The 27,659-nt window shown below is 33.0% G+C and overlaps 1 protein-coding gene across 2 annotated transcripts in view; it reads left to right on the top strand.

Moving 5' to 3' along the window:
- LOC136038053 (dynein axonemal intermediate chain 1-like) overlaps positions 1–27,659 on the top strand; it is a 63,735-nt gene that overhangs the window by 5,908 nt on the left and 30,168 nt on the right. For both annotated transcript variants that reach the window (XM_065721006.1, XM_065721005.1), the window contains exons 2-7: positions 12,782–12,916; positions 17,539–17,791; positions 18,355–18,623; positions 20,087–20,207; positions 21,732–21,947; positions 26,551–26,739. In XM_065721006.1, coding sequence (XP_065577078.1) covers positions 12,797–12,916; positions 17,539–17,791; positions 18,355–18,623; positions 20,087–20,207; positions 21,732–21,947; positions 26,551–26,739 — 1,168 coding nt within the window. In that variant the 5' untranslated portion in view covers positions 12,782–12,796. The remainder of the gene's footprint in view (positions 1–12,781; positions 12,917–17,538; positions 17,792–18,354; positions 18,624–20,086; positions 20,208–21,731; positions 21,948–26,550; positions 26,740–27,659) is intronic.

The raw sequence follows: 27,659 nt of genomic DNA, 5'->3' as shown, positions 1-27,659 counted from the left end.
TATTATTGTAACTCCTTAAAGGACTCTTATTGTTCAAACTTTTAAAATAAATCATTTAATTCGACTAAATAATTTAAAAAAAGTATTCTAAAAATTCTTAAATTCAATGTTCAAATAGAATCCAGATAAAAAATAACCTTTAGAACAAGAGGTTAAAATATTTCAACCCTCTATCCAAGGGCTGTCTTCTGCAAAATAAATGAAAAATATAAATATAAAACCAGGAGTCCTGGTTGAACTTCCTTCAAGTATTGATGCTACGACTGTTTTGAAAATATTTTAGTTTTAAAGATTGCATTTTAATGCAAGTTCTTTTATATTTGTTTTTCTCATTTGTTTCGCTAAGGACGGCCTTTGAATATAGGATTGAAATATTCATTTGAAGTTGCATTCCACTGTCTTACAAATTTCCCTATTGTTCTACTTGTTTTTTTTTATGGTGGAAAGACAAGATAAGAGATAAGATAAGATAAGATATTTATTTCAAAAAAATCACTATCACAAGCCCTCAAAGGGCCGAATTCGGACTTCGGAGTCGACTAATAAAACAAACAAAGCAAAAAACACAAAGCTAATAATAATAAATAATCAAATTATGAGTCAAAAAAATAAATAAAAAAATATATAAGTCAGAAAAAAAGGAAAGGGGACAAAAAAGTATAATAACACAGAAATGAACAAGAAATAAACATATATATCTACAAATTAAAAGGGACACTAAAAAAAAATCCAAAAACTCACAAAAAAAAGAACGAAGCATAAAACACACGAAAAACACATATGAATTAAAAGGGAAACTAAACCAAAACAGCGGGAGGCAAGCAAATTAGTGTAACGACCTAAAGCACCTCAGAAAAAAAGAAGGGGGGGGGGAGAAACTAGTTGGCTATTTTATTTATTTTTTGTGTGATGAAGGGGACAAAGGTTTTTTCATATCTGGAAGTAACGCAGCGAATGGGAGACAAAACTGGGATAGGCTCAGAAACAGCTCGAGGCTGTCGTAATATGGATGGTGAGTGACGTTTGGGGAAAATACTTGCCGTCCGAGGGTTCGTTATTGCATTTTTTGAAAAACGGAGGCACAACGACGACCTCCTTCGCTCAAGGGTTTCCAAACTAGCTTTTTTTAGGAGCAGAGAGTAAGGCACCTTGCCTTCTTTGAAAATTATTCGCAAGGCTCTTTTTTGGATTGACTCAATTTTGTCTGATTCTTCACGGGAGATGCCAGGGTGCCAAACTGGACAAGCATATTCAAGATGCGGACGGACAAAAGACGTGTACAACCTTAAGGAGTGAGAAGGGGGGACGCTATATTTATTTAGGAGCTTAAGGAGGGCGATAGACGCATTAGCTTTATGGATGATATCTTTAACGTGGATATCCCACTTTAAATTTGAAGAAATTGTGACTCCAAGTAATTTAACCGAGTATGCATAAATTTCAGGGGGGATAGGATTAAGAAAACAGGGCGAGGATTTGAGGAAACAAATCGGCATTATCATGGACTTAGAGGGGTTTACGGTCATATCTAGGTCCAAAGCCTCACTTCCAATTTCATTGAGAATACTCATAGGGTCACTTAGTAAATTTCTGAAGCAACTTTCAACAATCGTTAGGTCATCAACAAATTTCCAACGGTCCGGAACTTCCTTCGCAAGGCTGTTAACCATGACTGAAAAAAGAGGGGGCCTAGGAGAGTTCCTTGGGGTATGCCATTGTAGATAGGGAGAGGATTTGAGTAATAGTTCTGGTATTTAAACACCTGTGATCTATTTGTTAAAAAGGAGGCAACCAATTTTACCAGTAAGGGTTCGATATTGAACTCGCTTTCTAGTTTCTCAATTAAAATATTGTGGTTAACAAGGTCAAAGGCTTTCTGAAGGTCAATAGAAATTAAGTTTAGCCAGGAATTAGGTTTTTCGAGGATTTTCCCGATGTGGTCAATAAGAGAAACGAGGTAGGGGGAAGTAGAAGTTGATTTTAGGTTTCCAAATTGTTTCAGGTCAGTAAGAGGTAGGATTTTTTCCTTTAGCAAATCTGCAAGGAATCCTTCATACAATTTTGAAAAAATAGGAGTAAGCGTAATAGGTCGAACGCCATCAAAGCCAGGCTTTCCGTTTTTCTTTTTCAAAGGGGTAATAAAACCCTGTTTCCAAATTGTTGGAATTTGCCCAGACTTAGTAATTTCGTTAAACAGGACAGACAAGGGCTTAGACAGGAAATCACCGAAGGCTCTAATAAGAGGAAATGGGATATCCAAAGGACAAACACTTGTCTTTCTTAGTTTATCAATTCTTCTTTCAATCTCAGACGGGGAAACAGTCGGGAAAAGAGGAGATGGGGCTCCTGTTGATAATTGGATTGGCAATGCTGGAAGGCTCTGGACAATGGAAGCGAGAAATTTGTTTAGACTATTTGCAGTAACATCAGGGGGCTCTGGTAAGTTGAAATTAAGCTGGTCAAGACTCCTGCCAAATAGCTTTTTAACCTCGGAATACCAGTTTTTTGGCTTATTAGTGAACAATTCTTCGATCTTATTTTTGTAGTATGATCGTGCCAATTTACGAATTTCTCTTTTAATTGATTTTCTTAATATATTGGCTTGATCGAGTTTACCATTCTTAAACAGCTTCAATTTGGTTCTAATTAGTGTTTTTATTGTTTGATTTATAAAGGGTTTGTCACTTGAGCACCTTTTAAACCTTTTTTCTGGGAAACAAATTTGATATTTATCAATTAGCTTTTTATGAAACGTGGCTGTTTTCTCATCAAGGTTTTGTAAGCTATAAATGTCGGACCAATCTTCAGTACTCAGCCACATACCAAAAGAAAGAAGACCAGAATTTTGAAGGGGGCGGTAAGTGCTATAAGTCTTTGAGAAAGTATGCTTAAAAGTTGAGGAGGGGGACAAAAGAATGGAAAGATGATAACTCCCACCTAATGGGGGCAAAGTTGAGGGAGGGTGTAAAAATTATACATATTAGTTAAAATAACATCAAGAGAGGTATTTCCCCGAGTCGTCGGTGTTTTAACAATTTGCTTTACTTTAAGTGAAGCACAAAAGGAATCCATTTTAAGGTCATTGGCATCGCCAACTAAAAAAAGGCCAGCATTGGGGTACTTAGAAATAACAAAATCAGCACTTGCCTGTAATTGCTGGATAAAATTACGTTTTGACTCGATATTTTGATTTGGGGAGTAATAGAAAACAGCTATTACAATAATACTAAATGGACGAGGGAGTACTTTTGGTCTAACACTTAGCCAGAGGATTTCATCATACTCGGATAAGTTAGGGACTAGAATAACCTTTGGGTAAAGGTGACTCTTAGTAAAAAACAGAACTCCGCCACCTTTTTTCCCGAGTGGGTGGTCTGAAGGACGGAGTTTAATAAACTCTGAATAATTTGTCAGGTGTAGGGACCCTGGGTCATGGGATTGAACTTCAGTAACAGCTATAATATCTATCAAATGTGATTCTGAAACCACCTCGAGTTCAGTAAGCTTTTCAAAATTAAGACTTTGAGCATTAGTAACTAAAAGCTTAGGAAAAACAAACCGATTGGGGAATCGCGACAGGAAAACTTGATGGGTTTGAGAATTTCCTGGGGGGTGGGGTTTTAATTTAATTTTATTATGCTTTGGAGAAGAGGGGTAAGAGAAGGATTTGCTTTGGGGATTTGGATGTGGGGGGACGGGCAAGGATATGGACGAAGCACGAGGACTTATTATATGACAATTATTGGACGGAAAAAGTCTCAGACCTGAGTCACGTTTACAGGGTAGGCACGAGGGATAAAACGAATGGGCTGGGGTTTCGTAAGGTGCTGGGAAAGGGGGGCTGGGTGAGAATAGTGATTCATGTCCGTCAAGAAATTGCTGGTTTGCGGCGGAGTAGGGAGGGTATGGGGCAGCATACTGTAAGGGGGGAGGAAATATGACTTCTGTATACGGAGAGGGAGAGGAGATAACAAGGGGTAAGGAGGGGGAGTATGTAATCGGGAAGGGTTTATTAATTGTTGATCTGAGAATGCAGGGGGATAAGAATGAAAGTCGACAGGAACCTCACCAAGGGGAGGAGGGGGTCGTGAGTGCCTTCGACGCTGCCCTAAAAAAGGTTGGGTTTTAAACCTACCCCCCGCGTCTGATGATACATGAGCAAAATTACACGACTTAAAATGCTTAGTAGATTTAGCAGAATTAAGGTGGCTTCTGGGCAGCCCAGTTTTGTGGAGCCTACTACGACCTTTAATTGGCGATTCAATATGAGCTTTTGTACAGCCAAAGCACCTTCCACTTGAAAACTTTTTACAAATATCAACATGGGGGTATTTACACAGATTATTTGTACAACGGCTAAAAACAAAAATTTACAAATGTGTAAATATTTACAATAATTAGAAATACATCTACTATCTAAGAAGTTAAAACACATATTAGGTTTATTACGCGTAAAATCATTAAGCTCATTTTTTTGAATATTTGATTGCATTGTGTAAGAATTTCCGCTTGTCAGTTCAACTGCATTGTCACTTTTCAAAGATGTGTCGTTAATACTGGATTTCAACAATAAATTATCTTCGGTTGAAGCGAGGTCAGTATGATTAGGTTGCGTAACCTTTTTAATCCCTTGAGAAAATTCTGACGAAGGAAGTTCACTAGCCCTTGCTTGATGAACCGAAGAATTTTGGTAATGAATATTTGCGGAAGTATCAGCTAAATGAGGAATTCTGGGCTGTGTAGGGGAATTTAAAGTATGTAAAGCTTCAACAATTGCGAGCTGAAAACCGACTTTTAACAATTTGATTTCTTTGTCCTTGAAGAGATTACTATTCTGGCGCTCGTAAAGATCAGACAAGCTATCATAAAGAAATTTGAGATTAATAATCCGTTTCTTGAGATTGACGATTTCTGCATCTTTTTTTAGGCAATCTTCACAGGTATGTGGCTCAAACACACTAGCCTTTTTTGCATTGCACGTGACTTCATCTTTACTGGAGCAAGAAATTTGTGGGGTAATTTGGGGTTGATGGTAGGTGGTAATTTTTGCAGAATCAATCGATCCAGGGGAACTATTTTTATCATTATTCGAAACACGAGGTATGGATGGGGAATTAACAATACCAATTGGAATGATCACTTCCAGTTGATTATCCTTGGAATTAGTTGAATTTTCTTCAATAGAAATAAGGTGAGGCTTTTTAACCTCGGGTGGTTGGATCACTTCAGGTTGGTTATCGTTGGTAATAATCTCGTCATTTACGACCATTGTTGATCGGCACTGTACGCATAACCATTTAGGGTTTTTTAGGCGACTACTTTTTGTGATGCCAGCACAAGCTGGGTGCAACCATGCATTCACTTAGAACACTGGAATGACCCAGTTCTACATTTATGATTTTATCATAAAATTCGTTTTAAATTTTGAAATTGCTTCTTAATCTTCCACCTGGAACAAAACATCGTTTCATGTGAACAATTTGAGTATTTCTGAAAAATTCTGTTAAGAGTACAGGAAACTCGTAGACTTGGCATATGCGTGTTTATTCACTCACTAGGATCGTACTCGTTTTTTTTTTGCTATTTGTGTACATTAATTTGCGTTTTTTTCTTATTGATATTCCCTCCTTGTATTACGTTATATGTGGGTTCAACTAAATTAATTGGCAACCAAAGAGATTGATTAGATAAGAAAATATTATTTAAAAGATATATTTTTTTTTTGCTTCTGATGGCATCTCTGTAAACTCTTGATTTTTTGGTTTCTAATTTTTGAAATATGTAGGCAAATATTAGTTGCTCTTATGCAACGCCACAAGAAGATTTACTTCGTCATAACGGGGTAAAGCTATGCGTCCAATCAACAGATTTGTGATGGGGCTGCAAATATTATTTTCATAATTCCCTTTGCTAACAACAAAGAAGGCTTAAACCGCCCTAAAGTAGCGTGTAGTGGATTTCAGAACCAACCCGTCCATGCTATTAGTGTCTTGTTGAGTAGTCTGAAAATATCCTTTCCTCCAAAAACTTAACTTGTCACATTTTGGCAGTAAAAGGTCGAAGTTTACGTAATATTTCCAGCTTTAAATACACATTTTATAATTTTGTCAGTAGTTGTGCATCCAAAACAGAACTCTATGTATATATCAGAAATGAATTTTAAGAATCTGGTGGAATATAGTCCGTATTTTACATTTTCAAAAGTTGCCGCATCAAAGTTGTTGATTATGTTCTGGTTATACAGTCACCAGGATTTTATTTTAAAGAATGGATTTTTTCCAAAACAACTTTACCAATTTTTTTGTGCCATTGTGTGCAAAACGATTTTTGCATATACGATTTGATAAAAGTTTATTCTAAAATGCACTTAAGACCACAAAAAAAAACAAATAATTTTGGAGAATTTTTTCCAGTCACAATGGATATGTTAAAACTGAAATGAGTAGTGAATCTCCTTTTGAATTCTCTTCACTTATTTTATGAATTTTGCCGAATAGAACTATGAACAGCACATATAAAGATGACTCATTTCCAAAAACGCGCCTAGCGGAAAGGCAAAGGCAAAAGAAATATACCAGGGAATATTTCATTTATTCTAATAAAAGAGATTTTGTGCAGGTATTTTCTTGGAAATTTTGTTTAAAAACATATGAGATTCTTTGTGCCTGACACATGTTTGCATTTTTACATCATATGTAAATGTAAATCAAAATAATTGTTTTTTCTTGTTTAAGTTTTTTTTCAAATGGTATATGAAGGAAATGGATATATGTTATTATTCCATAGTATGTTATATATAATGTTCATTGTTATGTTCTGTTATATATTTTATAGATGTCAGATATATGAGTTATAAATATTTCACTTTAAGGCTGGTCCAAACCTAGAAATGAAATTGTCAATGTCTTGTGAGATATTGTGATAATCCTTCGGGGCATTACCTAAATCTTGAAAACTATAAACGGAATCTATAACGGTGATAGCAAAATCGATTGTGTTACAATCAAGATATTATTAAATATTAAAAAAATCTGGTATGGTATTATCAAAATATCTGATGTTACCAAACATCTTGCACTACATTATCAAAATGTTACCTAATGAAAAGAGAAGTTTTTAATGCATTATCAAAAAATCAAGTGGTATTATTAAAATCATGAAATTTATTGACAAAACTTAGCATGGTGCTGTCATAATAATGTTTGTTATTATCAGATCTTGCCAAGTGTTTTCAAATCTTGTGTGTAATTATCAAACAACTTGCGTTACATTATCAGAATCCGACATGATATAATGAAAATCCTCTATGATATTCTCAATCCTTTGCATACTGTTATCAAAAACTTGCAAGTCAAATAACAAAACCTTGTATAGTATTAAGAAAACCTTAACTGGTATTAACAAAATGTTTTCTTGTACTATCAAAACGTATCTGATACATCCAAATCTGAAATGATGTCATCTAAATAGGGTGTGCTATTAGCAAATTTAATTTAATGCGATCAAGTCATGTCTGTCATTGTCAATGTTATAAAAATCTTGCCAAGTATTACAAAACTCTTGTAAAGTACTACCGAACTCTTGCATGATATTATCAAAATCTTGTCTGATATTATCAATTATGTCATTCTACATTAGAACATCAAAACCATTCATATTATTATCAAAATCAAGCAAGTTATTAAGAAAATCTTAAATGCTACTATCATAGTCTCGCACGTTATTAACAAAATATTGTCAGCTACAATCAAAACGTATCTCCTATTACCAAACTCTAAGACAGTGCTATAAAAATCAAATATCAAAATCATACATGGTACTATCATAATCTTGCAAGTTATTAACCAAATATTTTCGGCCACAATCAAAACGTGTCTGCTATTACCAAAATCTGATATGGAGTTGTTAAATCGTTATATAGTGCTATCAAAAACATGACTTCTATTACCAAGATCATTAAATCTTGTTAAATATTATCACAACGTTACATAATATCATCAAAGTCTTGTATGATATTACCGAACCCTGTTAAAAATTACAAAATCTTGAGACACATTATCAAAATCGCATGATTATATTATGACAATCATTTCTAGCACTACCTAAATCTTGCAAGTTATTATCAAAATATTATCTAATAATACCAAAATTTTGTACGGTATTATAAAACCAAGTCAGATCCTATTCAACATCTTGCAATAAATTATCAGAATCTCGCCTGATTTAACGATAATCTTCTATTGCATTATCAAAACTTTATGTGGTATTATTAATGCCATACAATTTATTAACCACTTGCATTGTATTATCAAAATCTTACCAGGCTTTACCAAAACATTTTCTGCTACAATCAAAACGTGTTTAATATTGCCAAAATCTAAAATGGTATAAACAAATCATATCTGCTATTGCTAAAATTTAACTTAGTACTATGAATTTGTGTCTACTATTAATAAGATTATCAAAATCTTGCCACGGGTTATCCAAATGTCGTTTGTTGCTCTAAAACTTCTGTCTGATTTTATCAAACATTTTGCGCTACATTATCAAAATTTGACTGGTATAATGAGAGCTCTATGGTATAATCAAAATCTTGAATATTTTGAGAACCCTTTCTGGCAAAACCTAAATCTTGCAAGTTATTAGCAAAATTCGAAATGGCGTTAGCAAAATCGTGTTTCATACTATCAAAGTATTATCAAGCATTACCGAAATTTGTATAGTGTTATCAAAATCTTCCTTGAAATTGTCAAATATAGATTGTCAAAATCTCAAAATGGTATAATGAAAATCCTTGATGATATTATAAAAACTGTACACATTTTTGTCAAAATTTTACTAGTCATTAAAAAAATTTTGAATGGTATTATGAAATCTCTATCTGATATTAACAAAAGTATTTTTCTGAAAATATCAAAACGTATTATGTATCGTCAAATCTGACATATTGTTATCTAAATTGTCTCCTATTCCCAAATTTAACATAGTGTGATGAAATCGTCTTTTTCATTATCAAGGTTATCAAAGTTTCGCCAAGTGTTACCGAACTCTTGTATGATATTATCAAAATATTTCTAATATTTTGAAGTATCTCGCACTGCATAATCAAAATCTCGACTGGTATAATGAGAATCCTCTATGATAATATCAAAACCATGCATGGTGTAATCAATATCATACAAGCTATTAAAAAAATCTTGCATGTTTTATCATTTGATATTTCGTGTTTTTAACAAAATCTAATGTGGTGATATCGAAATCATATTACCTATTAACGAAACTTAATGTAGTAATATCAAAATCGTGTTTACTTTTATCAAAATTATCAAAATCTTGTCAAATATTACCAATACCGTATATGATATTATCGAAGTCTTGTAGGATATTATCAAATCCCGTTAAATATTACAAAACCATGTTTTACATTTTCAAAGTCTTGTGAGATATTATGAGAATCTGTCCTGGCATTACTTAAACCTTGAAAGTTATTATAAAAATCAAAAATGGTACTAGAAAAATCGTGTCTTGTACTATCAAAATATTATCAAGCATTACCAAAATCTTGTTTGATATTATCAAGAGCTTGCCTTAAATTATCAAATATTTTGCGCTACATAATTAAACTCCGACATGGATGACAATCATCTGTGATATTATCAAATTTTTACATCGTATTATCAAAAAAAGCAAGTTTTTAACAAAATTTTGCACGATATTGTTAAGATTTTACGTGATATCTTCAAAAATATTTATCCGGTAATACGAAAATGTGTCTGATATTGTCACTCTAGCATTAGACTATCCAAATCGTGTCCACTATTACCAAATTTAGCATAGTGCGATTAAATCGTGTTTGCCATTATCAAGATTCTCAAATCTTATCAATTATTACTAAACTCTTGTATGATACTATCAAAGTCTTTCTGATATTATGAAATATCTTGCATTACATTTTCAAAATCCTGACGGGTATAATGAGAATCTTCTATGACCATAACAAAATCATACTTGCTATTATCAAAATCTGCTGAGCTCTCATTATACCAGTCAAATTTTGATAATGTAGCGCAAAATGTTTGATAAAATCAGACAGAAGTTTTAGAGCAACAAACGACATTTGGATAACCCGTGGCAAGATTTTGATAATCTTATTAATAGTAGACACGAATTCATAGTACTAAGTTAAATTTTAGCAATAGCAGACATGATTTGTTTATACCATTTTAGATTTTGGCAATATTAAACACGTTTTGATTGTAGCAGAAAATGTTTTGGTAAAGCCTGGTAAGATTTTGATAATACAATGCAAGTGGTTAATAAATTGTATGGCATTAATAATACCACATAAAGTTTTGATAATGCAATAGAAGATTATCGTTAAATCAGGCGAGATTCTGATAATTTATTGCAAGATGTTGAATAGGATCTGACTTGGTTTTAATAATACCGTACAAAATTTTGGTATTATTAGATAATATTTTGATAATTGCAAGATTTAGGTAGTGCTAGAAATGATTGTCATAATATAATCATGCGATTTTGATAATGTGTCTCAAGATTTTGTAATTTTTAACAGGGTTCGGTAATATCATACAAGACTTTGATGATATTATGTAACGTTGTGATAATATTTAACAAGATTTAATGATCTTGGTAATAGAAGTCATGTTTTTGATAGCACTATATAACGATTTAACAACTCCATATCAGATTTTGGTAATAGCAGACACATTTTGATTGTGGCCGAAAATATTTGGTTAATAACTTGCAGGATTATGATAGTACCATGTATGATTTTGATATTTGATTTTTATAGCACTATCCTAGAGTTTGGTAATAGGAGATACGTTTTGATTGTAGCTGACAATATTTTGTTAATAACGTGCGAGACTATGATAGTAGCATTTAAGATTTTCTTAATAACTTGCTTGATTTTGATAATAATATGAATGGTTTTGATGTTCTAATGTAGAATGACATAATTGATAATATCAGACAAGATTTTGATAATATCATGCAAGAGTTCGGTAGTACTTTACAAGAGTTTTGTAATACTTGGCAAGATTTTTATAATATTGACAATGACAGACATGACTTGATCGCATTAAATTAAATTTGCTAATAGCACACCCTATTTAGATGACATCATTTCAGATTTGGATGTATCAGATACGTTTTGATAGTACAAGAAAACATTTTGTTAATACCAGTTAAGGTTTTCTTAATACTATACAAGGTTTTGTTATTTGACTTGCAAGTTTTTGATAACAGTATGCAAAGGATTGAGAATATCATAGAGGATTTTCATTATATCATGTGGGATTCTGATAATGTAACGCAAGTTGTTTGATAATTACACACAAGATTTGAAAACACTTGGCAAGATCTGATAATAACAAACATTATTATGACAGCACCATGCTAAGTTTTGTCAATAAATTTCAGGATTTTAATAATACCACTTGATTTTTTGATAATGCATTAAAAACTTCTCTTTTCATTAGGTAACATTTTGATAATATAGTGCAAGATTTTTGGTAACATCAGATATTTTGATAATACCATACCAGATTTTTTTTAATATTTAATAATATCTTGATCGTAACACAAACGATTTTGCTATCACCGTTATAGATTCCGTTTATAGTTTTCAAGATTTAGGTAATGCCCCGAAGGATTATCACAATATCTCACAAGACATTGACAATGCAAGACAAGATTTGTAATATTCAACAGGATTTGGCAATATCGTGCAAGAATTTGATAATATCATGTAAGGTTTTGATAAAATTTGAGAAGATTTAATAATTTTTATAATAGCAAACACGATTTTGATAGCCCTATGTTCAGCTCTGCTAATAGTTAACTTGATTTTTGATAGCACTATATTAGAGTTTGGTTATAGCAGACACGTGTTTTCATTGTAACTGAAAATATCTTGTTAACAACTTGTGAGGTTCAAACATATTATATTTCATTTTCCAGTGATAAAAGTCAATTTTTTCATGTTCTACAGTCAATAACAAAAGTGCACAGTCAAATATAATATCACAAGAGGATTTTTTCAACCCAATAGCAAAACAAATTCACTTTTGGTATTTTTGAAATACAAAATCAAACTGTTACACATATACTGATCATAATTTTTTTTTGGTTTAGAAAAGCAAATTCTGTTTTTTTTTACTTAGTTTTTTTTTTTAGTTTTTATTTACATGTTATCAAAATTCTATTCTCAGCAAATTTTAAATAATATATTTAAATCTCGCCTTATATTTTGAAACTTATGTTAATGTAAACCGGTTTCATTCTACCCGGATAAAAATTTTTTCGTAGAATTGTCATGGGAATACAGAATATATAGTTCATACATTACAGTATAGGATTCCTGAGACATTTAGGTTAAGTTTATAATAATTTCCAATAAAGGTGTTTTATTCAACCCAAATATACATATATTCAGTGCATTGCCATGGTTTACCGAAAATTAATTGACTTCATGGAAATATGTAAATGAAATGTGCCGTCTGTAATATACAAATGAGGTGTACCGTCTTTAATATGCAAATGAGGTGTACCTTCTTTAACATACAAATGAGGTATATCCTCTGTATTCATAGGAAATCTGATTGCTAAGTGAACCGGTTATGGAAATTATGTATCCAACAGCCATAAAGAAGCTTTAGCGATACATAACCATACCTTGATTTTTATCTAGACCTCGAGGCTTGTATAATTCAGGCCTTGATATTGTGAACTAGTCTTACTGATTTTTTGTATCTAGAAAATCGACCGATTGATGATTCATGGGTATTTGAATAGACTCCGTTTAGCTTCCGATGCACCTTTTGCAACTGTTATGCCTGATATATCGGCAAATATTTGGACTCAGAGGCAATTGAACCTCATTGAAGAAGAGGTAGGAATGATTTTGAGTATTAAGTAGTATTTGTCAAGAAATATTTCTTGCCCGAGTGATAACAGTGGTCGAATATGGCTCTGAAGCATGGGCGCTCCAAAAAGCGAATGAAGATTTGCTAGATGTTTTCTAGAAGAATTGCTTACGGACTGTTCTGGGTACCTAGCTGACTGTCCAAATTTCACACAATATTATTTACGGAAAATGGGGTTCAGTCCGGCTTTCAAAGGCTATAATGAAAAAAAGGTTGAGATTACTAGGGCAAGTTCTGCGGATGAAGGATGATAAGACTGCTGAAGATTGTCCTTTTTGGCCAATCGTCTGAGGCTAAATGGAAAGCAGGTCCTCCTTGTTTTGGGTGGAAAGACGTCATAAAAAAAGATTTAAAAGAAATAGGAGCTTCCTTGGAGGTTGAAAAGAGGAAGGCTTTGAGTATATTGGGATGGGGGAGGAGCGTGTGTAGCTGTGTTGACCTCAGGTGGCCTGGCGCTGCAATGAGTTGTTAGTAGTAGTTGTTGTTGAAGTTAAAAAACGCTTGATATTTGTCTTTTCGCACATTAGCTGCTGCAATTAAAAAATAGTAGGCCAAAGATAATTTTAGAATAAAAGTTTTGATGGATATTATTATAAAAGTACTCATAATTTCTTATTTATGTCTGTTTAGGTTAAAGACACGAAGATTCTAAATACATTAATTGGCTTAATAAGTCAAATTTTGAGGAATTTTTCAAAAGACTTTAACGTAGACAAAAATGGCTAATGTTTCCTTTTGCATTATGGTATTTGAGACATTTTCGTCGAAAATGCACCAAACCATACCTTTAAAATTCCTGCATCAATTGTCCATGCCAGGGAGGGTTCTTAAACTTCCCTTATTTCAATTTTTTACATAGTCTTGCAACTTCATGCTGTATTTGTTCAGGATTTTGCCAAGTTTTATAAAAATTAACAGCGCAGGACTTTGAATAAAAGAGGTAAATTTCGTAACTATATCCAAGGGTCTCTCTCAACAGTGAAAAAGACGACAAAGAAGGATAATAAGACAAATAAAACCCCTCAATAAAACATCACGACAAATAAAAGTTCAAATAGGGTTACAATCATAGAATAGACAGTGGTAAGTTTCACAAAATAAATACTTGACGTTTTGGTCACTGCATACGTGATCTAGTTTTGTTTGTGAAATTTACTACTTTCTATCAAATGATTTTATACCTATTTGAAGTTATCACTGAAGTAGTGTGGTCTTTAAAATTATCCAATAAAACATTAAGAAAGAGACAAGAACAGTGGCGTCTATTCAGGAATTTTTGGGAAGGAAGGGGGCATAATTTACTTTAAAATCCAGGGCGGGGGTAAGTTTGTCAATATTTCAAATATTCCAATAAAAATGCCAGAAATGATATTGTTCAATTAAAACTCCCCCTGAAAAATAGGTATTTTTAAAATCTAGGAGGGAAACAAAAAGTACCAGGGATTATATACTCCCAGAAGCCCCCCCCCCCTATATTGAACCTACTGAGCAAGAAAAAACGATGAAAATGAGACAAAAATCGCTTTTAAATGCTTGAACCGCGAATCGTTTAATATCGCTTAGCATAAAAAAGTGCATAAAATTAATAAATACAATAACAATAAAATAATCTTGATTTTTCTATTTGATTTTGCCGTCGTACTTTCAGTCATGTATAACCAGTGCGAAGTAAGAATTTTTCTCGTTTTCAAAGTGTTCTGATTAGTACTGCAGGAATATCTAAGAAAACATATATAATGCTTTTCTATGGTGTTAAATTGCTATGGCTGCAAAATTCTTCAAGTTGAATTGGAGGAAATTCAAATTCAAAAAAAAATAATCTTGTCTAAAATAACTTTTCGTGGTAGAAGACTGTAGTAGCGGAAAAATTCCTTGATGGTTACATATCGTATATCATCTTTTTTTCTCGCAGGATCGAGTGAAATAATAAAAAAAAAGTATTGTATGTGTTGAAGTTTTGAAGTAATATATGCGTTTATTCCAAGCTGTTGATTTTTTCTTCATGCTTTTAAAGGCCTTTTACTCTTGATTGTGAATATTTTGAAATTTGGCGATTCGCTAAATTGGAATTTTCTACAGCACAAAAGCAAGAGCTATGAAAAGAAGATTTCCACAAGGCGATTCGCAGGGGAATGTCAAGTCCGTCAATGTCACTTCTTTGTTATTTCATTCTCTTTGTATTTTACAGACTTGGACAAATTGGCTTTTAATCAGGTTATGTCTATCAGAGTTGATAGTGGCCTTTGCAAATTATTAAACTTTTTTTTAGAAATAACTATTGACCTTTTTGTCGGCCGACGGTCAATTCTGTCTTAAACAGGGGTCTGATAAAAAAAATATATTTGTAATAACTATATCAATAACGATAATATAACCTTAAGAGTCATTTAAAAAAGGGAAGTCTGGCATTGAACTTAATTTGTGCATGTTCCAAGATTTTACTTTTTATGCAAACGATTTGTTGTTTCTTATATCAAAACAGATACAATTTCAATTTGTTAGGCTGTGCATCTGTCTTGGGCTCTAATTTTTACCATAAAATTCTTGGGTTAGTTTCCACATTTGCTCACAAAAAAAAAATCAGAAATTTAGATCATAGACCTTATGTCATGGTATTACGGTTTCAATTTTTAAAAATATGTAAATATTTCATTTTTGGCTTGTGATTTTTGTGATATTTAAAAAGGAAACGGCGTTTTTTAAATTTTTTTGCAAGTGCTTTAATTTTGGGCTGTTAAGGCTACTGAGAAATTAAATATACGCTTAAATATATATATATATATATATATATATATATATATATATATATATGTATATATATATATATATATATATATATATATATATATATATATATATATAGAAATTTTAAAAACGACGTTTTTTAAATTTCTTTGCAAGTGCTTTAATTTTGGGCTGTTAAGGCTACTGAGAAATTAAATATACGCTTAAATATATATATATATATATATATATATATATATATATATATATATATATATATATATATATAAATAGGTTGTCTGTGTGTGTGTGGGTCTGTCGGGTGACGTCATGTTTGTGTGTCGACTGAGGTCATGTTTGTTGATTGAAGAAATTACACACCGGGACATCGGGACACAAATGACGACCGGGACACCGGGACATCTATATATATATAAAAATAAGTTGTCTGTGTGTCTGTGTGTCGAGTGACGTCATGTTTGTTGATCGACGAAATTACTCACCGGGACACCGGGACATAGTGAATATAAATGACGACCGGGACACTCAAAGAGAGAGCTACCGGGACACAAGGAATGTTCGATTAGCAATCACCATCAACAAAGCACCGGGACACAAATGACGACCGGGACACAGGGAATATAAATGACGACCAGGACACTCAAAGAGAAATTACAGACCGGGACACCGGAACACAAATGACGACCAGGACAAAAATGACGACCGGGACACCGCGACACAGGGAATATAAATGACGACCGCGACACTCAAAGAGAAATTACAGACTGGGACACCGGGACACAAATGACGACCGGGACACAGGGAATGCTTGATTCTCAATCACCATCAACAAAGCTCAAGGGCAATCATTAGAATAATGAGGTATAGATCTGAATACAGATTGTTTTTCCCATGGACAATTATATGCTGCATGTTCAAGAGTCGGTAAACCTGACAATATATTTATATGCACAGACAATGTGACAGCCAAGAATGTTGTACATTCGCAAGTTTTACATAGTTAAATATATATATATATATATATATATATATATATATATATATATATATATATATATATATATATATATATATATATATATATATATATATATATATATATATTCACAGGTGGGACACAGGGACACAACTACAATGGCGCGTAACTAATATGGCGTATAACGACTTGCGCACGCGAGGCGGCTTGGAGGGGCGCGAAGCGCCCCCACCAAATATATATATATATATATATATATATATATATATATATATATATATATATATATATATATATATAAATATGACAATCTTGCTAATGAAACGTGTTGTTCTAAAACCAAACTGATTTAGTTCAATCTTATATTTAGTATTATCATACAAAATTATAATGGAAGTTTTTGATAATCTTGAGCCTTTGAAATTGGTATATTCTCAACGTCTTTTGGTAACTTGGTTTTGAGAGTCGGAAAAATTAAAGCTCGTTATAACAGGGAGATAAGATATCGGTGCTACATCCCTATTTACAATCAGTGGTTAAAGGTGATCTCAATCGCTGATAATACGATAATGGTTTTAAGCTGTCCATTTACGCTTTCTTCTTCTTTTTTGAAATTCAACATCAATATTTTTAAGAAAACTAATTTTACTATCTACCAATTTTCATACATTAGTTTTATGTCGGAGACCAAAAGACAAAAAATTCATTAGCACTTGTCACATATTAACTTGAATGGAGTATTTTCTGAAAAAACTAGAGCGGTGTCAATTAAACGATATATTTGTATTAACTATTTTTTTTTTATCAGAGCTATTTCTGATGCTTTATGATCTAGTAAATTTGAAGATTCAAATCTTTTATTTTTAGGAAATTCCGGGGGTAGTGAAAATCAGGCTCCAGGTATGCAATCCAAATTTGCCAGGGAATATAATACAATATGACTACCTTGAGAGTGCATATGTTTTCGTGCCTCCTGACCCTACAATAGTCTTGTACAATCATGATCCAATGCTTATCAGGAAAGCGATCCTGGCTTATACTGCAAATAGTTTGAAGAATTCTCCTCAGAAATCAGTAACAAAAAGGCATAAGGAAACAGCGTACCTGGAAGGCGAAGAAGGTATCTTTTTTTTATAAAATTGTATATGAGGTATTTAGTGTAAAACTGAATATAATAAAGATCAAATTTCCTTTAGATTTGAAAAAACTTCAAAACTCCTTAAAATAGTGTTTAACCTAACTGAGGCTATTCAATGAATTCCGAACCATAGGAAAAACTAGAGTGTAATAAAAACAAATTCATTCGACTTTCCTCAGGCGGAATTTCTTTTAAGAAATGAAAGAAAGATTTTTTTTTCTTTTTTTTAGATACTGTTTATTTACTTGTGAGACATATTGCTATTTTTCTTCTTTTCTGGAGAATTGGATGAGGGATGGTGCCCCTCCCCTCTTTAAGTTCTAATAATTCTTCAGCTTAAATACTAAGTGTGGTTTTAAAATCGTTTTTTTTCGATTTGAGCTCCCTCTCCTCTTCTAAATGAATCAATAGATATAAGAAACAAGATAATATTTAAAGCTAATTTATTAGTGGAAGAATAAACGTAGACCCAAGCCTGCGATTTCACGGTGCTAACTATGGTTTTATTAACTTTGTATACAGGTTTTATATTCAATATTTTAAAGGGAATATTCACTCGAATCCACCAAAAATACTGCAGGAGTCTTCCACAATAGATTCAGATGAAGAAAGTATGCCTGAAACAGGAAGCCAACAAGCAAGCTATTACGATACACAAGGGGAAGAAGAAACAAACAATGTAAATTTTTTACAAGCTTCAAAGGGTGAAGATGGGAGTGATTCTGAGTCAGAGGTCGCTGAAGCCGGATCGAGCAAAGTTAATCTTTTCAGCCATTGTGAGAGAGGTGTACAGACCACTATCATTAGAAACAAAGTAAGTTGTCTCTCTCAATCTGTCTGTCTGTCCCTGTTTCTCCCTCTCCCTTCTTTTTCTCCCCTTTGCACTCTCTCTCTCTCCTCCCCCCCTCTCTCTCTCTCTCTCTCTCTCTCTCTCTCTCTCTTCCTTCCTCACCCTCTATCTACTGAAGAAACTTTGGCTATCTGCTATGAATCAGCTGTAGTCGACTTTTCATCCGCTCTTAAGGAATTCCCAAGTTATAGTAAATTGGGGCAAAATTAGCTATAGTAATTTTTTTTATGAACTTCAAAAGCAGTAGATTGAATTGGTTCTCTAACCGAGATATGAGACATGGGATGAATAAAAATTTTTCATTCTTTTTTATGCTGAATACTTTTTTAACTTTCTCGGTATTTTTTTTTAAGCTTGGGCCACTATTATCTATAAAATAGACTTACTAATCCAGAAAAAAAATCATGCTTATTGCATTTGAATATAACAGCGGAAAAACTTTGAATAGACTGTTACATATGAAATGGCTGTGATGGTTTATACAGGTCTCTAGTGATAACAAAAGATGTCGAGTTTCAATCCATGAATTTCACATATTTTTTTTTTATTTTTTTAGAATTTTTTTTTAATTTTAAAGAAAGAAATTTTTTTTAGTTCTATTAAGGACCGGCTGCTTGCAAATCAAATATTTTTAAGGTATCCAAGGTTTAATAAAAGAATTTCAACATCTCCGTTTCACATCAGTTTAAAACTCGCATAAAATTGCTTGAAATTTTAATTTACTTGAAAAATAAAAGTTTAATAAAATAAGAATTTATCAAGATAGTACAACTTATCAGTTTATGATCATACTAACTTCCTACCATTTACCTGACCTTTTTTAAATTTATTTTTCCTGATACTGAGTTAGATACATTCTACTGTTTAAAAAAGTTTACACTTTACGACAAATAATATTAATATTAAAGAAATAATTCTAAGTACTTGCAGTATGTTCAGTCAGGTTTTAAGATGAACACTTTGAAATGTTAATATAATATTAAAAACATATTCTTAAAGCATCCCAAATACTTGTCATTAACTATAAGAATTTTAAAAATCACAATGTGTTAGAAGTAAGTTTGTTTTATTAGGGTTCAATCGCTTTCTAAACAAGCTCTATTTGCTATTATAACAAAAGTAATTGGACCAGGAGAAAGGAACTTGCAGGAATCAACTCAAATATTAAATCCTGAAAAATCTGTGGAAGTTTTATTGACCTTGCACAAACGCTTGCTATTATTTAGCATACTAAGGAATGTTTGACTGAAAAACTATTGTTTACCTTAATAAGAAAAATATTTACCAGTTAAAAAAATACAAAGCTACTTTTTATTCCACCAAGTTTATGGAATTATGTAATTCTGGATTTAAATATTTGGAAATATATATTGAACTATTCAACATCTAAATTTAAAGTTCTTAAATTATTTTTCAGCTTTTTTTAGGTTGCTTCATCTACAACAGTCACCACAGTAGTGAAATCTTTTTCTTCAAATGCAAATTTTTACGAGATTGCAGTAGCCTATGATGTTTTTGGAAGGAAGACTAAGCCAGAAATAAATGCAAGTGAGTAACGTTACTTTGGCCACTTTAATTCTTATAAGGATTCGTGGCAGTACTACACTATCATCCCTTCGGTAGGTTCTTTCAATGAGTGATGGAGATGAGCAAGAATATTCATTCGTGGAATTCTTGAAATTTGACTGATCTTCCCACGTTCATAACTTCTTTAATATTGATTTTCACTGTTCTCTGTGATTTATTTCTTAGTGATTAGCGGTAATATTACAATAATTCACCGTAAGTCAAAATGTAACAATAGCCTGCCAGAACCTAATCTTGCAAGGGGATGCTGTATTAGGAATGACAGCAAAAAAAATAATAATGAATAGCACAAAGCAAATAGTGACAGAGTTTTATTTTTGGTATTTATCTTTAAGTACCGGTATCCAGGTCCTCCCTGGATTTCTGCCAAATATTTTTTGTCTCTCCTCCTTGATGTTGTTTCCAGGATGGTACTGGCCCACAGGTAAGGACGTCTAGACATAACGTACCTTTGGGTCGGCACAAAGTGTGGCCAAGAAATTTGAGATAGTCTTTTGATGGTAGAGGATAGGTTTTCAGTCTTGCCACAGTGGCTTCTTACTATTATTACTTTCTATTATTACTTTTTATTATTACTTCTTAGAATTTCTATTAGAAATTCTAGAGCAATCTGCTAAATCGGAGTATATAGCGAAGGCAGTGGTGATTGAACGTGTCCGGAGATTTAGCTTATACAGCCTTTAGGGGCCATGTTTTGCAGGCGTACAGTAGTACAGTTTGAATGGATGCTATGTAGATTCTGACTTCGGTATTTGTTGAGATCTTACGTCTGACCCATAGCACTTTCTTGAGACTGGAAAAAAAACCCCAATCCGTAGAGTCCAAAACTCCATGTTCTTATATGCAAGTTAGATTTTTTTTTTTTTTTTTTTTTAATATCTGAGCCTGGCGGTAGATCAACCTGGGACAGTGGTGAATCATTAGGGATTATATTCTGAAATTCAAGTCATCCATACATTCAGAAAATTTTATGAATTTTTAACGCAAGAGACAATGAAGGCAGAACTTCTCTTTATTTCAATCAGATATCCAGTCTTTTGTGTTTCGACTTCCACCTTTTAACATGATGAACTTCTTATCCACTTGTATAATGATGAATTGAAATTAATTAATGTGGTGCTTAAAGGGAGATTTATCGATAAAGGGGATCTCCAACTTGAGTACTTAGCCAGTAGGAGGGGGGGTCACCGATCCCCATAATTCTAAAGTATCTTAAATTTTTAGGCACTTCTGGTTCGAGTTATAAAAGAGTTTTTCATTGTGTCATCCACGGAAAATCTTGAACTGGGAAGTGGAGGGTGTCTGGTGTCCCGGTCTCTAACTAAGGTTTATATATATGTCGTTTATATACATTGTTTGGCGTATTGACCCCCAGCTATAACATTTGTTATTTTTTGTATATTAGCTAAAAAAAATTTCTGTTTATTTTGTCCTCCAGAAGGCAACTATTTTCTTCTTTTTTAACGATCAGTAATTTTCTTACAGAAATTGAACGAAAAAAAGATGAGTCAGGTGCTGCATCCAAACAGTTACCTTTTACACCAGCCGATCCTGCATCTGAAGAATCATCACCTGAAGAAGTATCAACAGAACTGTCAAATCGACCTGGACTGACACCAGAAGGGTTTCAACGACTGAAGCATTCAGCCAATGTTATTGAACGAATGCTCAGTCAATCAATGTTTGATGATCTTGCTCAGGGTAAAATGATTCAAAAGTCTATCCACTACTTATCATTTATGTATGCTTTTCTTGGCCTTTTAACTTGTCTTGTGTGTCTCTAAGACTGCTCTTAATTGACAAAATGCAAAGCAGTGACCGGCCAGGGCTTCTTTCAATAAAAAATACAAGACAAAAAAAAATGATATGCTGGTGGTTGAGTCAAGAGGGTAGAAGGACAGCAGATAATGGGCTAGAATGCCTATTGAGCAAGAATGCAGAATCTAAGGTTAATGTATTTCAGTTTTGGGATATTTAATAGTGGAAAACATAAGTAAGCATCAGCACTAATGGATATCTTTCTGTGTCTTCAGTTCACTAGGCTTCTTGTTCACTGGTAAATATGAATTAATCTTTCAATAACGTTTAGGACGAATAGGGTTTCTATTTGTATTATGTTAGGAAGTGGAATAACTCTCATCAAGCCCCATATACAATTTAACCTACTGTAATTAACTATAATTACTTATTGAATAAGCACAAGCATTGTGCTCTACTAAACACCGTTCAGATAGTGTCAACCAGCCTTTTGACAGCTGGAAACAAGCCCTGGGCCCCGTGTGTCAAGCGAAGCATCAATCCACTCTGCTACAACGGATTTAAGTTAATTCTAAGTGAGTAATTTTAAAATTGAAAGGAACGATCAAAAAAATCTTGCAATTTCATAGCACCTAATAAGGAAGGCTCTAACATGAAAGATTTTTGCTCATCCTAATTGATAGATTAAGAATTTTCTATCTATAAAAAAAAGAATTGCAGCGTATTCAATTCTTAAGCTTAATAAGCAAATGATTAATCTAATAGGTTTCAATAAGGCTTTTGAACGTGATTCAGTAATTGGAATGGTGTAATAAGGCTATTAAAGGTTGAATTAGACAAAAGTTCCTTTCCTTGAATATCCCCTAGATATTAATAAGAGTTGAAGCAGAAAAGAGTTAAAATTTTAAATGGCGTGTTGTCTTTGTTAGTATTAAAGCTATTAATACTGTGGCGCAGAATTGAATTGAATATGCTGTGGCGCAGCACCATTGGTGCTGCGCCAATGTATCCTAGCTGTTAGGGAAGTTGTCAACTCCTTATTTTTAATGTTGTAATTGGTAGCTCGGGCATGGGAATAAGTATGTACAAATTCTCAGTGAACTTTCAGCAAAAAATTGTAACTACTTTTTCTACCTTAGTAAATAGTATAAAAAACAAGCAAAGTGAAACTCGTTTAGAACATGGTATTATATCTTTGAGGCATAAAAAATTCTGTATCTTAGGGAATATTTTGGAAAAGTCAATCAGGTTAACTAGGTGGTCTAAAAATATCGTATTTCGTTTTTTTTTTTTTTTTGGATTTGACCTAATTTTTTATTATGGAATATGGGATTTTTCTTATGGGTTCGGGCTCAAATAGAGATAAACTCATTGGTTATCTGACCCATAGGTTCAAAGAGGGGTTACTTTTCCTTGAAGGCTTGTTCCTTTTTTTTTGGTTTTGACCTAATTTTTTATTATGGAATATGGTATTTTTCTTATGGGTTCGGGCTCAAATAGAGATAAACCTATTGGTTATCTGACCCATAGGCTCAAAGAGGGGTTACTTTTCCTTGAAGGCTTGTTCCTTTTTTTTTTGGTTTTGACCTAATTTTTTATTATGGAATATGGGATTTTTCTTATGGGTTCGGGCTCAAATAGAGATAAACCTATTGGTTGTCTGACCCATAGGCTCAAAGAGGGGTTACTTTTCCTTGAAGGCTTGTTCCTTTTTTTTTTTTTTTTTTGGATTTGACCTAATTTTTTATTATGGAATATGGGATTTTTCTTATGGGTTCGGGCTCAAATAGAGATAAACTCATTGGTGATCTGACCCATAGGCTCAAAGAGGGGACACTTTTCCTTGAAAGCTTGTTCCTCCCTTCACAATTGCAAAGAACTTGAAGATTAAACCTAAAAGATTAAGTTCTTTTAGGAGAGTTGGTTAGCAATGGAGGTGTACAAAAATACCATTGAAACGTACACGCAGTCAAGCATATTTTATTGTTACATCCAATACATTTTATGATATAGCCTGCAATGCATTTTATGGTATAGCCTGTAATGGTTCGAGAACATCACTCATATGGCAACTTTAAGGGACTGGATAAAAATTTATTGGCTTAGTTAGATTCGTTTTATTATTTTTCTCTTGATGATGGCATTACTCGATTAGTTTTCTTTTTATTCTACTCCACTTTCCTCTTTTCATTCTATGGCTCATGTTTTTTTTGTTTTTTTTTAATTCAATATGCATATAGTTTTACTAATGTCAACTCTGACAACAATTGTTGAACGATTTGTCGATAAGTAATTAAATGCTTTTTTTCCGTGTGCCACGAATAACTACTCCTTTTGGTTGGGGGGGGGGGGGCTTTAAATTTGATTTTTTAATTATGGATTTGTGAATAAATTTGTCTTATTGGTCTTATTTTATTCTCCTACGAGGCTTGAGGACTAAAGCTCGGTCTGAGCAATGAATACTTTCAGGTTTAAAATGTACCTAGGAATGATCAATGGGAGAAATGCACGAATCTTTAGCATAACTAGTATTAATACTTCATTCAATTGCAAAGATCCCCCCCCCCAAACTCTTAAATGTTTAAAGGACAAATGTTAAGACATAAAATAAATATATTTAGATATAAAGGATTATTAAATATGTAAGGATGTTTGTTTTTAATCTATTATGTTTGCAGCTTCATCTTGTCAGTTGTACCTAACAAATACTAAAAATGTTTTCTTAGAAAATACAGATTTGAAAAATTTTCTTCGAACAAAGTTTGAAAACAAATTTCTTAGAAACCACACAAAAAGAATACTTTTCTTGGAAAATACAAAGTTGAAAAAGGATTAAAAAAAATATTGATTTTTAAGGATTTAACTTAAATTGACTACTTCCTGCTTCAAGAATACAATTTTTCGCGTGTAGATGAGGCTTCCTATCGAACAGTCAAGACAAATTGAAAGAAAAATATATTCGAAAATTATTTGGCCCGTAATTCCTCCACACTCTCAAAACTTTTTGCTTTCCTTAAAGTTTAAATTAGCCATAAAATCAATTGTAATATGAGAGATGCTGTAGACAAAGTGATAGGAAAAGAAGAGTGCGGTTTTAGAAACAGTAGAGGGTGTTTCGACCAAATTTTCACTCTTAGGTTAATAGTTGGTAAGTGCCTGAGTTATCAAAGACTTTTGGTCCTCAGCTTTATAAATTATGAACAACCGTTCAATTCTGTTGATAGAAGAGCTTAAGCAAAGGTCTTATCCTTGTATGGTATACCAGCCTCCTTTATATATTTTGACGGACTTTGTCTCAAGGATCATAGGAAAAGGAAAAGCAATGGGAGACCACGGAATCAAACAGGAAGAAAAACTCTCCTGGACTTGTGTTATGCTGAAGAATTAAGCAACCTAGATGAAAGTGTGAGGAAATTGAAAGAATTTTTTGAGGTTTTGTGAGTTCATGATACTAGAATAGGCTTGAAAATTAATTTTAAGAAGACTAAGTCGCTAAGTCTAGAAATAAGTGAAGATAAAAAGGAGATATTGGTCGACGAAAAGATTGATTAGGTGGTCAGCTTGACTTACCTTGGTAGTATTTTTAGTAAAGACAGTGGGAGCAATGAGGATGTTAAAAGTTGCATAGCCAAGGCTCAGGGTGTTTATTCACAGTTTATAAAGTTTGAAAGAATAGAAGATAAGTCTGCAAACCAAGGTTAGAATATTGGACGATAGTGATGACAGCGGTCAAATATGATTATGGGGCATGGGTGCTCCGAAAAGCGGATGAAGGTTTGTTAGATGTTTTCCAAAGAAGTTGCCTAATGATTGTTCTGGGTACCCGGCTAACTGACCGTATTTCAACCAGTAGGCTGTACGAAAACTGTTGTTCATTCCCACTTTCAAGGATAATAATGAAAGAAAGATTGGGATGTCTAGGGTACGCTCTGCGGATGAAGGATGACAGATTGTCAAAGATTGTCCATTTCGGCCAACCGTATAAAGCTAAATGGAAAGCAAGTTGTCGACGGTTGGGATGAGAACATGTCATAAAGAAATTTTTAAGAGACATGGGAACTTCCAGGGAGGTAGTAAAGAGGAAGGCTTTGAATAAATTGGGATGGAAGAGGAGCATGCGTAGCTTTGTTAGCCTCAGGCAGCTTGGTGCTAGGGTGGGTTGCTAGTAGTAGCAGTTGTAGCGGTAGTATTGTTAACAAAAAATACGATTTCACAAAAAGAGTATATAGGGGAATGGCTCTAATATTCTATAATATTCTAATATTATATGAATGTTATTTTTCTGTTAAATTATACGTTTGTTAGAGCTTGATTATATTTGGCTTTGTTTGTGTTTGTTTGAAGTAAAGGTGTAACAAAACGTATATAAATAGCCTCTAAGAACTTGAAGCCAAACGTATAGTAGACATAGACGAAGAAAAAAAAATATCGAAAAGCTAGTGGAAAGAATCCTGATGTCGGTAGGCAAAAGGAAGAAATAAACACGAAAAAAAAAATCAATTTACACTTATTAATTGCTTAACCGAATAAGAACATTTATTTTTAGATCTCAAGTATTTTGAAGACGCAGCAGACGATTTCAGAGAGAATGAAGGAACATTGTTACCCTTATGGAGGTTTGTGATACCAACTGATGCTGTTCGAGGAACAAAAACTAACTCATCTGGGACATGTGTACGGTCTCTAGTCTGGAATCCGAAGTACTTTGATCTTTTGGCAGTTGGATTTGGGTCTGGTAAGATCAAACAACTTTTTACTGGTTTAGTTGTTCGGTTTTGGACTTTGCTTTTAAAAAGTAACAGGAAATACTAAAGACAGTAAGAACATATAAGATAAAAGGATTTACTCGTTGGATTTGGGTCTGGCAAGACAAAAAAAAATTACTTATTAATCTGCTCAGCAATTGAATATAATCAGTTACTCGTGGGAATTTCACTTAAAATGGAAAAGGAAGTCAAGTATTGTAGATAACATACTTTTTAAGTATCATTATAAAAGATAAGAACAGCTTTTTTACTATAATAAAATTACACCTTTGTGGTAGCTAAGGGCTCTCGACTGTTAAGGAATTATTTCTCTGCATAATTTTTTTTTTAAGTTTTGGAGTTGGTTTCCAGTGATAAATTCCTTTTTTATTATTGCTTTTTTGTTCAGAGAAAATTAAAAAAATCTTAGACAAATAAATCTCAGATCTTAATGTATTCCAGACAGTAGTACTAAAGCATACAAACAAATTTTTTGGCGGTGAGACAAAATATCTCTTCTAAATTTGGAGGAGAGTGGATTTTTTTTATTCTTTTTCCAACGAAATATTTAAAAAAAAGGTATTTTCAATAGAAATACTAAGAAAGTTTTTTTTTCAAAATATATATAGGGGTGGCAAAAAACAAAGGTGTGCAAATTCCCCCGTCTCCTATTGGTGCCACTGATCTTTGGATAGCAGCCGCTTTGTACACCTGTTAAGATTTATTTAACTCGGGTATTGGTAAATATTTGGAATTGAGGCGTGTAAATCTTCTCGCCACTCCTTTTTTTTTCTATTTGATTTTGTTTCACTATCAATAAATGTTCCTCTGAGAGTCATTATCTACCTTTTTAATTAATGATATTTTTGTTTGTGATTGTTTTATTATCATTAACAAGAAAGCTAGGTTA

Source organism: Artemia franciscana, chromosome 17, assembly GCF_032884065.1.
Source record: "Artemia franciscana chromosome 17, ASM3288406v1, whole genome shotgun sequence".
Classification (NCBI taxonomy): domain Eukaryota; kingdom Metazoa; phylum Arthropoda; class Branchiopoda; order Anostraca; family Artemiidae; genus Artemia; species Artemia franciscana.
The sequence above is the reverse complement of the archived record's forward strand: the minus strand, read 5'-3'. Positions and strand labels throughout refer to the sequence as shown.